At 46.6% G+C, this 15120-nt stretch overlaps 1 protein-coding gene across 2 annotated transcripts in view; it reads left to right on the plus strand.

Moving 5' to 3' along the window:
• Window positions 1-15120, plus strand: part of arhgef17 (Rho guanine nucleotide exchange factor 17) — a 262211-nt gene that overhangs the window by 238572 nt on the left and 8519 nt on the right. For both annotated transcript variants that reach the window (XM_062974485.1, XM_062974487.1), the window contains 6 exons: window positions 381-630; window positions 1365-1451; window positions 9313-9380; window positions 10766-10914; window positions 12226-12400; window positions 14701-14958. In XM_062974485.1, the coding sequence (XP_062830555.1) occupies window positions 381-630; window positions 1365-1451; window positions 9313-9380; window positions 10766-10914; window positions 12226-12400; window positions 14701-14958 (987 nt within the window). The remainder of the gene's footprint in view (window positions 1-380; window positions 631-1364; window positions 1452-9312; window positions 9381-10765; window positions 10915-12225; window positions 12401-14700; window positions 14959-15120) is intronic.

The following is a 15120-nucleotide window of genomic DNA, read 5'->3' on the forward strand; positions in this document are numbered from 1 at the left end:
CGTTACTGCACTGGCCGGGGCAGGCGGATTGTGTAATGCGAGGGAAGAGGACATTAGGCCTACTCAACCACATCAGGCAAGTCCTCCAGAGTGTGGAGGCGAACGAGGCAGAGAAGAAAAGGGTGAAGGGGAGCTTTCCCCTTTTCCTACTTTTAAAAAATTATTTTCTTTTAATTCAGTCAGGCTAAAAGGCTATTCACTGCTATTCCACTTAAGCCACAGCAACCCGTGGCCAGGCAAAGCTAGTGCAGTATAAATGCCATTCCATAAGTTCCAATGTGTTTCTGGCTCAACATGGGGCGGAATATTCCCAACTATGGCACTTTCATGATGCTGAAAACCAAGCCCAACTGATGTGTGCCTCTCCTTTTGTTTGCCAGACGAGGAGATCCCAAGCTCTAAAGATGCAACAGCGGAAACCACCAGCTCCGAAGAAGAGCAAGATCCCGGAGCCTTCCTTCCTCTCAGCTCCGCTTGTGCCCAGAACCGGAACAGTGAGAGCCCCATGGACGGCCGGGCGATGCGGCGGTCGAGCCGAGGGTCCTTCACCAGAGGAAGCCTGGAGGACCTGCTGAGCACCGACCCCGAGGCCTATCAGAGCTCCATGTGGCTGGGCACCGAAGATGGATGGTGGGTGGACATTGCCCCTTGGTGTCTTGTCAGACCTCAGTGCCCGAGGAATAACTTTTGTGTAAATAGCAAAAACAAAATGGTATACTCACTGAACTGGCACTTAGGCAGAAAAAGGGAAATGCATCAGATAATACAATGTGTCAGATAAGCGGAAGTTGGATAACCGAAATTCTACTGTATTTCCTACTGTATGTCTTAAAATACCTCCCCACTTTTAAGCCATACCTATTTATCTATTCACATCTTGCCTTCGAACCATTAGGTAGGCAGAAGCTGGGCTAAAGGCCAGGAGCTCACCTGGACCCGGGCTTTGAACTGTCAACCTTTTGATTGACAAGATTTACGGCAGGTGGTGGTTTAATCTGCTGGCTAAAGCCTGGCCCTGTTTATCTATATATAAAATTCAAGTAGATGGTTCTTGTCATTTGTTTTTTTTAAAAAAAAAAATTGTAAAAAAAATCCAAAAGTGTTCCCCAAAAATTAGCGGATGAGCCTAACATTCTGAAACATGGTGGGCTAACAGTGGAAAATGTGTGGTACAATTGTAGCAAGTTTCATCACAATAGCTCTAAAAATGATGGAGAAATAAGCCTCACTTGCTGAATTACTTAACGAAAAAAGTAACGAAAAATGTGTTACTTTGTTAATTTGGCACAGTACTTAGTCTCTGTTCATTGTCTTTGAACCATTTAAGGGATCTCACGTCTTCCTTCCTTCCCTTTGGGTTTCAGCATCCACGTCTACCAGTCTTCAGATAATATCCGCAACAGGAAGAACAGCATGAAGATGCAGCATTCAGCCTCTGTGACATGTATCCTGTAAGTGTCAAACTACATTTGGGATTACTCCGAATTGGAAAAAAAGTAGCATTGGACATAGAATCCAGCTTCAGGAGAACATGGACTTTCATTGTTGTTTGAAAGCCGGTTTCCAGTCCATGTGGCTGAAAATATATAGGATGAAAGACTGTGATCCTTGCTCTACCATTTACTAGTAAAACCAAGACACATAAGGGAAAATATAGAAAATTGTGCACCATAGGTTAGCAGGCAAGTGAAAGGCAAACATAATGAATTTCCTTTCCAGAGGAATCCAGTGCCTGTTTTACAGTAGAGATATGGATAATATTTTCACATTTCCATGTCTCTTCACACAATGGAAATACCCCATTAAAAGGGGTAGGGAAAAACACTTCCATTTCAAAAAGGCCATGATAATGTTAGTAATTTGGAACTTTTGGCCTCTCCCAAAAATCATGGGAGTTGGAGATTTTGCACTCCAAAAAATCCACAAAATATTTCTTTCACATACATAAGGTAAAGGTAAAGGTTTTTCCCTGACATTGTCTAGTCGTGTCCAACTCAGGTTGGTGCTTTTCTCCATTTCTAAGCCGAAGAGCCAGCATTGTCCGTAGACGTCTCCAAGGTCATGTGGACAGCATCACCCACATAAAAACCCCAAAGTAAAATAAAGTCATCCAAAAACATATCAATCTATATATATAAAAGGGTAATAAAATTTCAGCCTAGGACAAAACAACAAAACTACACATCCCAGAAACACTAAACTTGGCAGCACAACCTGTCACGACCCAGGCTACAGAGCACCAATAACCATACGCAGAGGCCAGATTCTATCTAATATCTTTATTAAGGAAATATATAAAGTTAGTAAAAGCAAATGTAAAAGTTAGTCCAGAAGTAGACCTTTCAGGGAAGGTCAAAATTAGTCCAAAGAAACAATGTCCAATATGAAATATTAAGGTCCAAAGTTGTAATCCAATAACCGAAACACTCACTTTGCCAGGCAAAGTGAGGGGAGATGACAAGGTCCTTTAGTCCATGAACTTGAGCAAGGCTAGGAAATAACTTGATACTTGAAACAAGGCTTGAAACGTGGAACAAGGTAACGAGGAACAAGAACAAGGTCCGTGGAATAACTTGGTAAAATCCGTGAAACAAGGCAAGGTTTAGTCCTGGGAAAACAAGGCAAGGTCCGTTGGTAAACAAAGGCTGGGAAACAGGAGCGAAGGCTGGAAACAAGGCAAGGCTTGAGCAGGAACGAGGCTAGAGACGGAGCGCGCTGTCCAGACACAACTCGCTCCGGAGGCTGACAAATTGACTCCGCAAAGTTACTCCGCGGGGAAAACACCTATATAGAGTCTAACTTTCCCGCCGAGAGCAGTTCTCTGGGAACCAGAAACGAAAGCTAATCTCTGAGACCAGATGTTTGACTCCTTAAAGATTCTCATGGAAAGTAGGCTTAATTGGCAAATTCTTAGCAATTATTCTCGCACTCCTGCGCGAGGCTGCTTCCAAGCCTCTCTGTTGTTTACAAAACTCATGGCGAGAAAACACTGGAGATGTAGCCTCAGTATTTGTTTGACATACTTCTGGAACATAATCCTCTTGCAGGTGCAAGGTTCCCAGATCTGGCTGGGAAGAATCTGTCTGGGAAGAATCCAGTTCTGACTGGGAAGGTAAAAAACCCAAGTTTTCTTCTTCATCAGGCATCACAATGTCATGAGCAGGACTACAAGGCCCATGGGTCATCACACTATCCCCCTCCTCAAGCCCCCTCCCAAACTGGGACTCTCTCCCCGAGGCGCGAGGTCGTGGCTTGGCGGGATAGGTCTGATGGAAGCGACGGGTTAGATCAGGAGCGTGAACTGTGGAAGCGTCTTCCCAAGAGCGTTCCTCAGGGCCAAAACCCACCCAGTCAATGAGATATTGCAGGCGGCGGCGGTGAAAGCGAGAATCCAAAATGTCCTGAACCTCGAACTCGTCCTCCCCATCCACCAAAATAGGGACGGGGGCCGGCCGGTCTACATCTGGCCGCACACCATCCGCCGGAAGGAGCAGGGAGCGGTGAAACACTGGGTGAATGCGCATTGAGCGCGGAAGTTGGAGTTTGAAAGTCACGGGGTTAAGTTGCGCCACCACTGGATAGGGGCCAATGAAACGGGCATCTAACTTCCGGCAAGGGCGATGGGAGGGCAAAAAGCGAGTGGACAGAAAAACCCGATCTCCTACCTTGATTTCGGGGCCCGGCTGGCGATGTTTGTCCGCGTGACGTTTATAGTCCTCCTTGGCTTGTTCCAGTTGCTGGAGCAAAAGTTGTTGCACCGCTGTGAGTTCCTGCAGCCAATCTTCTGCTGCGGGAACTTCTGAAGTTTCAATGACAGGGGGAAAGAAACGTGGATGGAAGCCGTAGTTTGCAAAGAACGGCGTTTCTTTTGTAGAAGCCTGGACTCCATTGTTGTAGGCAAATTCCGACAGTGGTAACAGAGAAGCCCAATTGTCCTGTTGGTAGTTTACATAACAGCGAAGGTACTGTTCCAAAGTGGCATTGGTGCGCTCCGTTTGCCCATCCGTTTGGGGATGATGAGCTGAAGATAAACGAGAGTCTATGCCCAATAGTTTTTGTAGTGCCTTCCAGAAACGAGAGGTGAATTGGGATCCACGGTCTGTGACCAAACTCTTGGGCAATCCATGTAGTCTGAAAACATGTTGGAGGAATAAATCTGCAGTCTCTTGGGCTGTGGGAAGACCTTCACAGGGAATGAAATGGGCTAACTTGGTGAAAAGGTCCACCACCACTAGGATCGTGGTGAATCCACAGGAAGGTGGTAAGTCAGTGATAAAATCCGCAGAAATTATTTCCCATGGGCGAGATGGGTTAGGAAGGGGGTGTAGAAGCCCTGAGGGCTTCTCCCTTCTTATCTTGGAGCGCTGGCATACTGGGCAGGTGTTAACATATTTTTCCACATCCTTGCGGATCTTGGGCCACCAGAAATCTCTTAGGATCAAATGCATGGTTTTAAATAGTCCGAAATGCCCTGCTGGTTTGCAGTCATGACACAGACGAAGTGCTTTTTCCCTGCCCGGTCCGGGTGGGATATAAACATGATTTCTATAGCAAAGCAGTCCATCTTTAAGCGAAAAGGGAAAATGCAGACCTTGACGAAGTTGATCCTGCGCCCAGGCATCTGCTTGCTGACTAGCCCTGATTTCTTGAGCACAGATGGGCCCTGGAGTAGAGGGAGTTGAATCAATGGGAGTGGATTTGGTGTTCCCCACTGTGAGCGTGGCAAAGTTCTCGGGTTGTAGTAGTTGGGATTCAAAGGTCTCCTTGCGTCCTGCAGCGTATTCCGGTTTACGTGACAGGGCGTCTGCTTGCTTGGTTTGGGCTGGGGTCACATAATGAATCTGGAAGTTGAAACGTTCAAAGAATAAAGCCCAACGTTGCTGCCTCTGATTTAGCTTGCGGGCAGTTCTTAGATGTTCTAGATTCCGATGATCAGTGTGGACTTCAATGGGAAATTTGGCCCCTTCTAGCCAATGTCTCCAAGTTTCAAAAGCTGCCTTTATGGCTAATAGTTCTTTTTCCCAAATGGTATAGTTTCTCTCTGGTGCGGTTAGTTGACGAGAATAATAGGCACAAGGATGAAGGTGATCTCCCACCGGTTGTAGGAGCACAGCCCCAATTGCCACATCAGAGGCGTCCGCTTGCACCACAAAAAGGGTTTCAGGATCTGGATGCTGAAGGATTGGCTGGGATGTGAATAATTTCTTTAGTTGCTGGAACCCTTTCTCTGCTTGATCAGTCCAGCGGAAGGGCTGCTTTCCACGGATGCAGCTAGTGATTGGGTCAGACCAGCGGGCAAAATCTGGAATGAACTTACGGTAATAGTTCGCGAACCCCAAGAATCGCTGCACCTCCTTCTTGTTAGTTGGCGCCCGCCATTCCAATACTGCTGAAACCTTGGCTGGATCCATGGAGAGCCCTAGAGGCGAGATACGGTATCCAAGGAAATCTACCTCTTGTAGATCAAAAGCGCATTTTTCTAGCTTGGCATAAAGTCCATGATCCCGCAATCGTTGCAACACCATTTTGACGTGGTTCTCATGTTCTGATTGTGATCTAGAAAACACCAAAAAATCGTCCAGGTAGATTATCAAGAACCTATCTAGATAGTCCTGGAAAATGTCATTGACAAAATGCTAGAACGTTGCGGGAGCTCCGCATAATCCATAATTCATAACTCGGGACTCGAATAATCCGAATTTAGTCTGGAAGGCGGTCTTCCACTCGTCCCCTTCTCTGATGCGAACTAAGTTGTAAGCTCCCCGAAGATCCAGCTTGGTGTAAACCTTGGCTCCTCGAAGTCGGTCTAGTAGATCCGAGATTAAGGGCAGGGGATAGCTGTTCCGCTTGGTGATATTATTCAATGCTCTGTAGTCCACCACCAAGCGTAATTCCCCTGACTTCTTCTTCACAAACATCACTGGGGAGGCGGCTGGGGATTGAGAGGGTCTGATGAATCCCTTGCGAAGGTTTGTCTCTATGAATTCCCTGAGAGCTTCTTGCTCTGGTTCAGTCAGGGAGTAGAGATGCCCTCGCGGGATCGGGGCCCCCTCCACCAAGTCAATGGCACAGTCATAAGGTCTATGTGGGGGTAATTTTTCGGCTTCTTTTTCATTGAATACATCCCAATACTCGGAGTACTTCTTTGGCAAGGTGATAATGGGCTCGGTGTCTGTGGCATGGCAGACCTTGGCTACGAGGCAATGGTTTTGGCAGTACTTTGAAGCAAACTGCAGTTCTCTGTTGGACCAGGAGATGCTTGGGTCGTGAAGTGTCAGCCATGGAATCCCCAAAATCACAGGGAAATGGGGAACCTCAGTAACAAAGAAGGAAATCTCTTCCATATGTTCCCTTATCCACATCCTGGTGGGTTCCGACCACTGGCTTACGGGGCCCGTCTTGAGAGGGCGGCCATCGATGGCTTGCACCACACGGGCATTCTTGAAGTCATGATATTGTAATCCCAGAGAGTCGGCATACTCTCTATCAATGAAATTGTTGGTAGCTCCTGAGTCTATCATGGCGTGGATCATGACGGGTCCCTTTTTTGCTGACCATAAGGTGACCACTAGAAGGAACAGGACCCCGGTTGGCGGCTCTTGAATGGGTTTCTTGACCGGGTTGGCGAGCCTCTCTACGCCCGGTCGTTGGCTTCCCCCGCCGGCTGTGTGCCAGCCGCCTCAGACGTCTTCGTCTCCGTGGAGGACGCCGCCGCAAGACGGGCGGCGGGCTTCCCTTTGGCTGGGCACTCTCTGGCGAAGTGGCCCCCATTCCCGCAATACCAACAGAGATTTAGGCGTTGGCGGCGGGCCTTCTCGGCGGCATCTAATCTGGGACGCACATTGCCCAACTGCATCGGCACCTCCTCGCTCCCTCTGGGGTATGGGGATGGTGGTGGGGGTCTCCACACTGGACGCGGCTGAACGCTGGCGGGAGCGGGGGGTTTTGCCCCAGCTCTACCGCTCTGGCCTCGTACCCACTGCTTCCTGTTGGCAATCATGACTTCAGCTCGTAAACATTGATCGATGAGTGCTTCCAGCGTTTGGGGAGGACCCACCTTGGAGATTTCCTCCAGCATTTCAATGTTGAGACCCTCCCGAAATTGTCCTCTGAGGGCAACATCGTTCCAGCCGGTGTTGTGGGCCAGCACTCGGAACTCGGCTATGTACTGAGACATGGGTCTGTCTCCTTGGAAGAGGCGGCGGAGTTTGTGCCCGGCTGCCTCCAAATTGTCCTCGATTCCCCAGGTCGCCTTAAGGTGGTCCAAGAAATGTTGCGCTGACCTTAGATGTGGGGAGGCTTGGTCGAACAGAGCCGTCGCCCAGTTAGCCGCTGGCCCGTCTAGGAGACTGTAAATCCACGCCACCTTGATGTCTTCCTGGGGAAACTCGGCATCACGGGCCTCTAGATAAGCTTGGCATTGGCGACGGAAAACATGAACCTTAGAAGCTTCTCCAGTAAACTTGGTTGGCAACGCCATGGCCGGAAGACGGATTCCGCGTTCCTTCAAACCCTTTATTTCTCCATCCTGTGCATTGAGCTTATCACGGATTCGGTCCACCTCTTCCTTGTCGATGGTGTAGGTAATCGGCTGGCCGCTCGGCCCAGGTACGACTCCGGTAGACATTCTGGCCGAGGTTAATTGGTGCTTAGGCTGGCGGAGTCAAACTGTCACGACCCAGGCTACAGAGCACCAATAACCATACGCAGAGGCCAGATTCTATCTAATATCTTTATTAAGGAAATATATAAAGTTAGTAAAAGCAAATGAAAAAGTTAGTCCAGAAGTAGACCTTTCAGGGAAGGTCAAAATTAGCCCAAAGAAACAATGTCCAATATGAAATATTAAGGTCCAAAGTTGTAATCCAATAACCGAAACACTCACTTTGCCAGGCAAAGTGAGGGGAGATGACAAGGTCCTTTAGTCCATGAACTTGAGCAAGGCTAGGAAATAACTTGATACTTGAAACAAGGCTTGAAACGTGGAACAAGGTAACGAGGAACAAGAACAAGGTCCGTGGAATAACTTGGTAAAATCCGTGAAACAAGGCAAGGTTTAGTCCTGGGAAAACAAGGCAAGGTCCGTTGGTAAACAAAGGCTGGGAAACAGGAGCGAAGGCTGGAACCAAGGCAAGGCTTGAGCAGGAACGAGGCTAGAAACGGAGCGCGCTGTCCAGACACAACTCGCTCCGGAGGCTGACGAATTGACTCCGCAAAGCTACTCCGCGGGTAAAACACCTATAAAGAGTCTAACTTTCCCGCCGAGAGCAGTTCTCTGGGAACCAGAAACGAAAGCTAATCTCTGAGACCAGATGTTTGACTCCTTAAAGATTCTCATGGAAAGTAGGCTTAATTGGCAAATTCTTAGCAATTATTCTCGCACTCCTGCGCGAGGCTGCTTCCAAGCCTCTCTGTTGTTTACAAAACTCATGGCGAGAAAACACTGGAGATGTAGCCTCAGTATTTGTTTGACATACTTCTGGAACATAATCCTCTTGCAGGTGCAAGGTTCCCAGATCTGGCTGGGAAGAATCTGTCTGGGAAGAATCCAGTTCTGACTGGGAAGGTAAAAAACCCAAGTTTTCTTCTTCATCAGGCATCACAATGTCATGAGCAGGACTACAAGGCCCATGGGTCATCACACAACCCCTCATCTATGCCTCTACGTTCATACAACAAAAAAGAAAAGAAACATAAAGTTAGAAGGCTAAGCTCCATCCACTTGGTCTGCTGTCAGTTAGAAGGCTAAGTTCCACCCACTTGGTCTCCTAGCAACCCACTCAGCCCAGGGCCACTTCAATCAGGCCTCTTCCACACTGCCTATAAAATACAGATTTTCTGATTTCAACTGGATTATATGGCAGTGTAGACTCAAGATGAGCACCAACCCCCAGAGTCAGACACGACTGGACTTATTGTCAGGGGAAAACCTTTACCCTTTACCTTACCTACCACCAATTCCTCAATACTTTATTTCCCATACCACCAGACTTTACCACAGCAACGCATGGCCGGGCACAGCTAGTGGTTTTATAATGCCACCCAATAGGGAAATAATGTATTGAAATATTTCATTTTTACATGCAAAAGCAATAAGATAAGGTTTAGATCCCCACTTTTTGATTTTCAGGACAAGTATGAATCTTTTCAACCTTGTTTTTTCCCAGATACTGACTTTTTGGAGAAGTAGGAAAACACTTTGGGAATTGTGACATTGTCAATGAAGCCCTTATTCCAGTTTCTCCCCCAACAACGTCTAGTGTCACTTTGCTCATTCCAACTGATATCACAAAGCTATCTCTTTCCCCGCAGGTACCTTGATAACCAGGTGTTTGTGTCTCTGGCCAATGGAGAGCTCATCGCCTACCAAAGAGAAGCAGGTAAAATATTTGACTGTAAAGTTGATTAAAGGACTCAAGGGAGCCATATGTTCAAATGACAAGAAAGGAGAGTCTGTCTGAACATTAGGAAGACCTTCCTGGCTGCAAGAAGAGCTTTTCAAGCTGTATGGCCATGTTCCAGCTGCCTTCTCTCCTGATGTTTCACCTGCATCTGTGGCTGGCATCTTCAGAGGTCTGTTGGAGGTGAGGCAAGTGGAGAGTATATATATCTGTGGAATAATGCCTAAGGTGGGAGAAAGAACCCTTGTCTGTTTAAGGAAAGTGTAAATGTTGCCTTTAGCAAGCTTTAATAGCATTGAGCAGCCAGTTAACACCTCCCAAACATGGGAATGCTACCTCTATGCAGATTCCCTCACTGATTGACTTTGCAGCTTCATGGCTCCTCAATGCTATTCAAGCTTGCTAATTTCAGCATTCACACTTGCTTCAAACAGATAAGGGTTCTTTCTCCCACCCTGGACATTATTCCACAGATATATATACTCCACTTGTTTCATTGCCAACAGACCTCTGAAGATGCCAGCCACAGATGCAGGCAAAACATCAGGAGAGAATGCAGCTGGAACATGGTCATACATGTTCTACGCCACTTTGAGTCCCATTCATGGGAGAAAAGTGGGAGAAAAGTAAATAGATGATGATGATGATGATGATGATGATGATGATGATGATGATGATGATACAGCCCGAAAAACTCACGGCAACCCAGTGATCCTGACCATGAAAGCCTTCAACGACACATTGTAAAAAGAATTGTTCCGCAGTGGAACTCTACGCCTCAGAGTGTGATGGAAGTTCCTTCCTTGGAGGCATTTAAACAGAGACTGGATGGCCATCTGTCAGGGATGCTTTGATTATGCTTTTCCTGCATGGCAAGCAGTTGGACTGGATGGCCCATATGGTCTCTTCCATCTTTATTATTCTATGTTTCTAAGGCTGGGAATAAGGGACCCGTGGTGGCGCAGTGAGTTAAACCGCTGAGCTGCTGAACTTGTGGACCAAAAGGTCCCAGGTTCAAATCCCAGGAGCGGAATGAGTGCCCGCTGTTAGCCCCAGCTCCTGCCAACCTAGCAGTTCGAAAACAAGCAAATGTGAGTAGATCAATAGGTACCGCTCCGACGGGAAGGTAACGGTGCTCCATGCAGTCATGCCTATGGCCACATGACCTGGAGATGTCTATGGACAACGCCGGCTCTTCGGCTTAGAAATGGAGATGAGCACCAAGCCCCAGAGTTGGTCACGACTGGACTTAACGTCAGGGTAAACCTTTACCTTTACCTTAAGATTGGGAATACAATGATAGGGATGGCATGGTGATTCCTTGTTTACATCCATCTCTCACCTTCATCCCATCTCTGTTGCAGGGCGTTTTTGGGATGCTCAGAACTCCAAGTCCCTCTCGCTGGGCTCTCCCGGGAGTCCCGTGACCAAGATGGTGGCTGTGAGTGGGAAGCTGTGGTGCGGATGCCAGAACAGAGTCATCATCCTCAACACATCCATCCTGCAGCAGGAGGTAGGACGGAAGGCTGGCAGCTCCTAGGTCAAACCCACTTTCTTATACAGACTGTCCTTCTGAACAGGGGCACAGACAGCAAAACAAACACCAGAGGGGTGTCAGTCCTTCCCTTTGCCATCCATAGCTCAAATAATAATAATAATAATAATAATAATAATAATAATAATAATAATAATAATAATAATAATAACAACAACAACTACTACTACTACTACTACTACTACTACTACTACTACAAACTAGAGCTGACAGCTGGCACAGCAAAACTTTGCATGGAAAGTTCCTTGACAAAATTGAAAGAAAAGCTGACAAGGAGAAGACCTGGCTCTGGCTCACGAATGGGACCCTGAAGAAGGAGACAGAAGGCCTGATCCTTGCAGCCCAGGAGCAAGCCATCAGAACAAAGGCAATTAAGGCCAAGATCGAAAAATCAGCTGATGACCCAAAATGCAGGCTCTGCAAGGAAGCTGACGAAACCATTGATCATATCCTCAGCTGCTGTAATAAAATCGCACAGACAGACTACAAACAGAGGCACAACTATGTGGCCCAAATGATTCATTGGAACTTATGCCTCAAGTACCACCTCCCTGCAGTAAAGAACTGGTGGGATCACAAACCTGCAAAAGTATTGGAAAATGAACACGCAAAGATACTGTGGGACTTCTGAATCCAGACTGACAAAGTTCTGGAACACAACACACCAGACATCACAGTTGTGGAAAAGAAAAAAATTGGATTATTGATGTTGCCATACCAGGGGACAGTCGCGTTGATGAAAAACAACAGGAAAAACTCAGCCGCTATCAGGACCTCAAGATTGAACTTCAAAGACTCTGGTAGAAACCAGTGCAGGTGGTCCCGGTGGTGATCGGCACACTGGGTGACGTGCCAAAAGATCTCAGCCGGCATTTGGAAACAATAGACATTGACAAAATTACGACCTGCCAACTCCAAAAGGCCACCCTACTGGGATCTGCTCGCATCATCCGAAAATACATCACACAGTCCTAGACACTTGGGAAGTGTCCGATACGAAATCCAGCATATCTATCTTGTTTGCTGTGTCATACAATAAAATAATCTCTATAGAACAGGCATGGGCAAACTTTAGCCCTCCCTCCAGGTGTTTTGGACTTCAATTCCCACAATTCCTAACAGTCTACTGGCAGTTAGGAATTGTGGGAGTTGAAATCCAAGATACCTGGAGAGTCGAAGTTTGCCCATGCTTTCCCTAAAGAACCAGCCGTCTTGTTTCTGGCTTGGCTCTGCTAAAAAGCTTCATCTTGGTTCCTTCTTCTTCCACAGCACACCTTCCAGGTTGGGCAGGACAGCAACCGCAGTGTCACCTGCCTGGTCAGCTCCAGCGTCGGGGTCTGGGTCACGCTCCAAGGCAGCGCTCAGGTGAGGCTGTACCACCCGTCCAGCTATGACCAGTTGGCTGAAGTGGACATCACTCCGCCGGTCCACAAGATGCTGGCAGGTAAGGACCAGAACATTACCATCACCAGCAGGGATTCTTCTGCATGAAAACAAACTAAGTTCAGATCTTAATATAACACTAGGAATTCTTTTTTGCATTCAAATAAACTACCCTGAGTTCAACTCTAATGTGATACTTTTATTAAAAAAAACTCTTCTCTTCTGGAGCTCTCTTACACATTCAGAATAATGTTGGAGTTAGTCTACACTGAATAAAGTGCCAAGAATAAGTCAAGGTGACTTGGGTTCTAATCCCCACTAAGGGTGCATCTACACAGAATTATAATGTGCTTTGACACCACTTTTAACTGTCATAGCTCAATGCTATGAACTCCTGGGAGTTGTAGTTTTACAAGATCTTTAGTCTTCTCTGCCAAAACGTGCTTGTGTCTCACCAAACTACAATTTCCAGGAGTCCATAGCATTGGGCCATGGAAATTAAATTGGTGTGAAACTATTAATTCTACAGTGTAAACACACCCCTAGTCATCTTTGGGCATCTTTGATCCAGACTGACCCACTTTGGATTGACCTTTCTTATCTTGGTTGAGCTTCTTGTGTCTTTGGGGAAAGTTGAGCACAGGATTGATACTCTGAAAAGAATCAAGAAGACAGACATCAAAGGACACAATGCTGGGAGAGGCTTCAAGATGATACTCCGAATAAAATAAAATTGTGATGTAGCATTCCTTGGACATTGTGACATGTCACCTTCTGAACTGTCCCAGGAGAGGTGATGCCATTTGCTATATTAAGAGCACTGACGTAGAAATTTTACATAAGCGCGTTGCTTTAATCATTATTATTCTTAATACAATTTTTGTTGTCATCCCTTTTGAGTGCCAAAGGACAATGGCATTAATTCAACATTGGAATCATTTTAAGTCTCCCCTCTCTCCCTAAATTTGACTTCATTTTAGCCACATTATAAGGCTGTATGGGCAAACTTCGGCACTCCAGGTGTCTTGGACTACAACTCCCACAATTCCTAACAGCTGGAAGGCGGTTAGGAATTGTGGAAGTTCAAGTCCAAAACAGCTGGAGGGCCACAGTTTGCCCATGCTTGCTATAGATGGTCTCCTGCAGTTAACAATTCAGCCACGGTGTAAGACTTCCCCATACAGGATGAATTTCCTTTTTCCCACAGTCCAATATCTGAAAACCTCCAAAACAAAAACTTTTTTGCCACCAACTTCAAGGTAGCAACAGCAGGACTCCTGTTTGTAAGCCGCCCTGAGTCCCCTCGGGTGAGAAGGGCGGGATAGAAATGATAGAAATAAATAATAAATAAATTGTTCATCTCTCAGATCTCAGTCTCAACACAAGAATTGAGAGAGACTGAGGATCTTAGAGACAAATGAGAGACAGAGGATCTGAGACACAAATGAGAAGCAGAGGATCTGAGAGACAAATGAGAGACAGAAGATCCGAGAGACAAATAAGAATCAGAGGCTCCAAGAGACAAATGAGAGACAGAGGCTCCAAGAGACAAATGAGAGACAGAAGATCTGAAACACAAATGAGAGACAGAAGATCTGAAACACAAATGAGAGACAGAGGATCTGAGAGACAAATGAGAGAAGGGGATCCGAGAGACTAATGAGAGACAGAAGATCTGAAACACAAATGAGAGACAGAGGCTCCAAGAGACAAATGAGAGACAGAGGATCTGAGAGACAAATGAGAGAAGGGGATCCGAGAGACAAATAAGAATCAGAGGCTCCAAGAGACAAATGAGAGACAGAGGCTCCAAGAGACAAATGAGAGACAGAGGCTCCAAGAGACAAATGAGAGACAGAGGCTCCAAGAGACAAATGAGAGACAGAAGATCTGAAACACAAATGAGAGACAGAGGATCATAGAGACAAAGGAGAGACAGAGGATCTGAGAGACAAATGAGAGAAGGGGATCCGAGAGACAAATAAGAAACAGAGGTTCCAAGAGACTAATGAGAGACAGAAGATCTGAAACACAAATGAGAGACAGAGGATCTGAGAGACAAATGAGAGGAGGGAATTCAAGAGACAAATAAGAAACAGAGGCTCCAAGAGACAAATGAGAGATAGAGGATCCAAGAGATAAATTAGCTGCCACCTTGAGGACATAATCCAATAGCTGATGGCAAAAAGATTCTGGATTTGGAGGTTTTTGGATTCCCAAATAAGAGTGTATTTTCATTTAATCATCCTCTTTGAGTGTCAGTTTTGGAGAGAAAGCAGGGTATAAGCAAAGCCATATGGTATAATATAAAACTATGCGAGGATGCAGGCAGTCAGCATTCTCTCCTCTTTCGGATCACAGGATCGGATGCCATCATTCGCCAGCACAAGGCCGCCTGCTTGCGCATCACTGCCCTCTTGGCCTGCAAGGACCTTCTCTGGATTGGCACCAGTGCCGGAGTGGTGCTGACGCTTTCCATCACCGCCAATGCTGCCTCCTTGAAGACTCCTCCGTTGCCTGTGGGCCTTTCCCAAGGGCACACAGGGCACGTCCGCTTCCTCACGTCCATCGAACTGCCCGAAGGCTTCGATGTCCTCTTTCCTTTGCCAAGAGATCCAGGTAGGTTGGCATAGAAAAGACATGGACAGGGGACGACAGAAAGTGGTAGGTGTTGCATTCTCGGGTTTGGATTAGAGTTGGATTAAATGTTAAGGCAGGCTTTGGTTGGCTGGGAAGTTTTGTTTCTGATCAGATTCCCTTTTTGGGTGAATCCTGCACAGT

This window comes from Anolis carolinensis, chromosome 3, assembly GCF_035594765.1.
Source record: "Anolis carolinensis isolate JA03-04 chromosome 3, rAnoCar3.1.pri, whole genome shotgun sequence".
Lineage (NCBI taxonomy): Eukaryota > Metazoa > Chordata > Lepidosauria > Squamata > Dactyloidae > Anolis > Anolis carolinensis.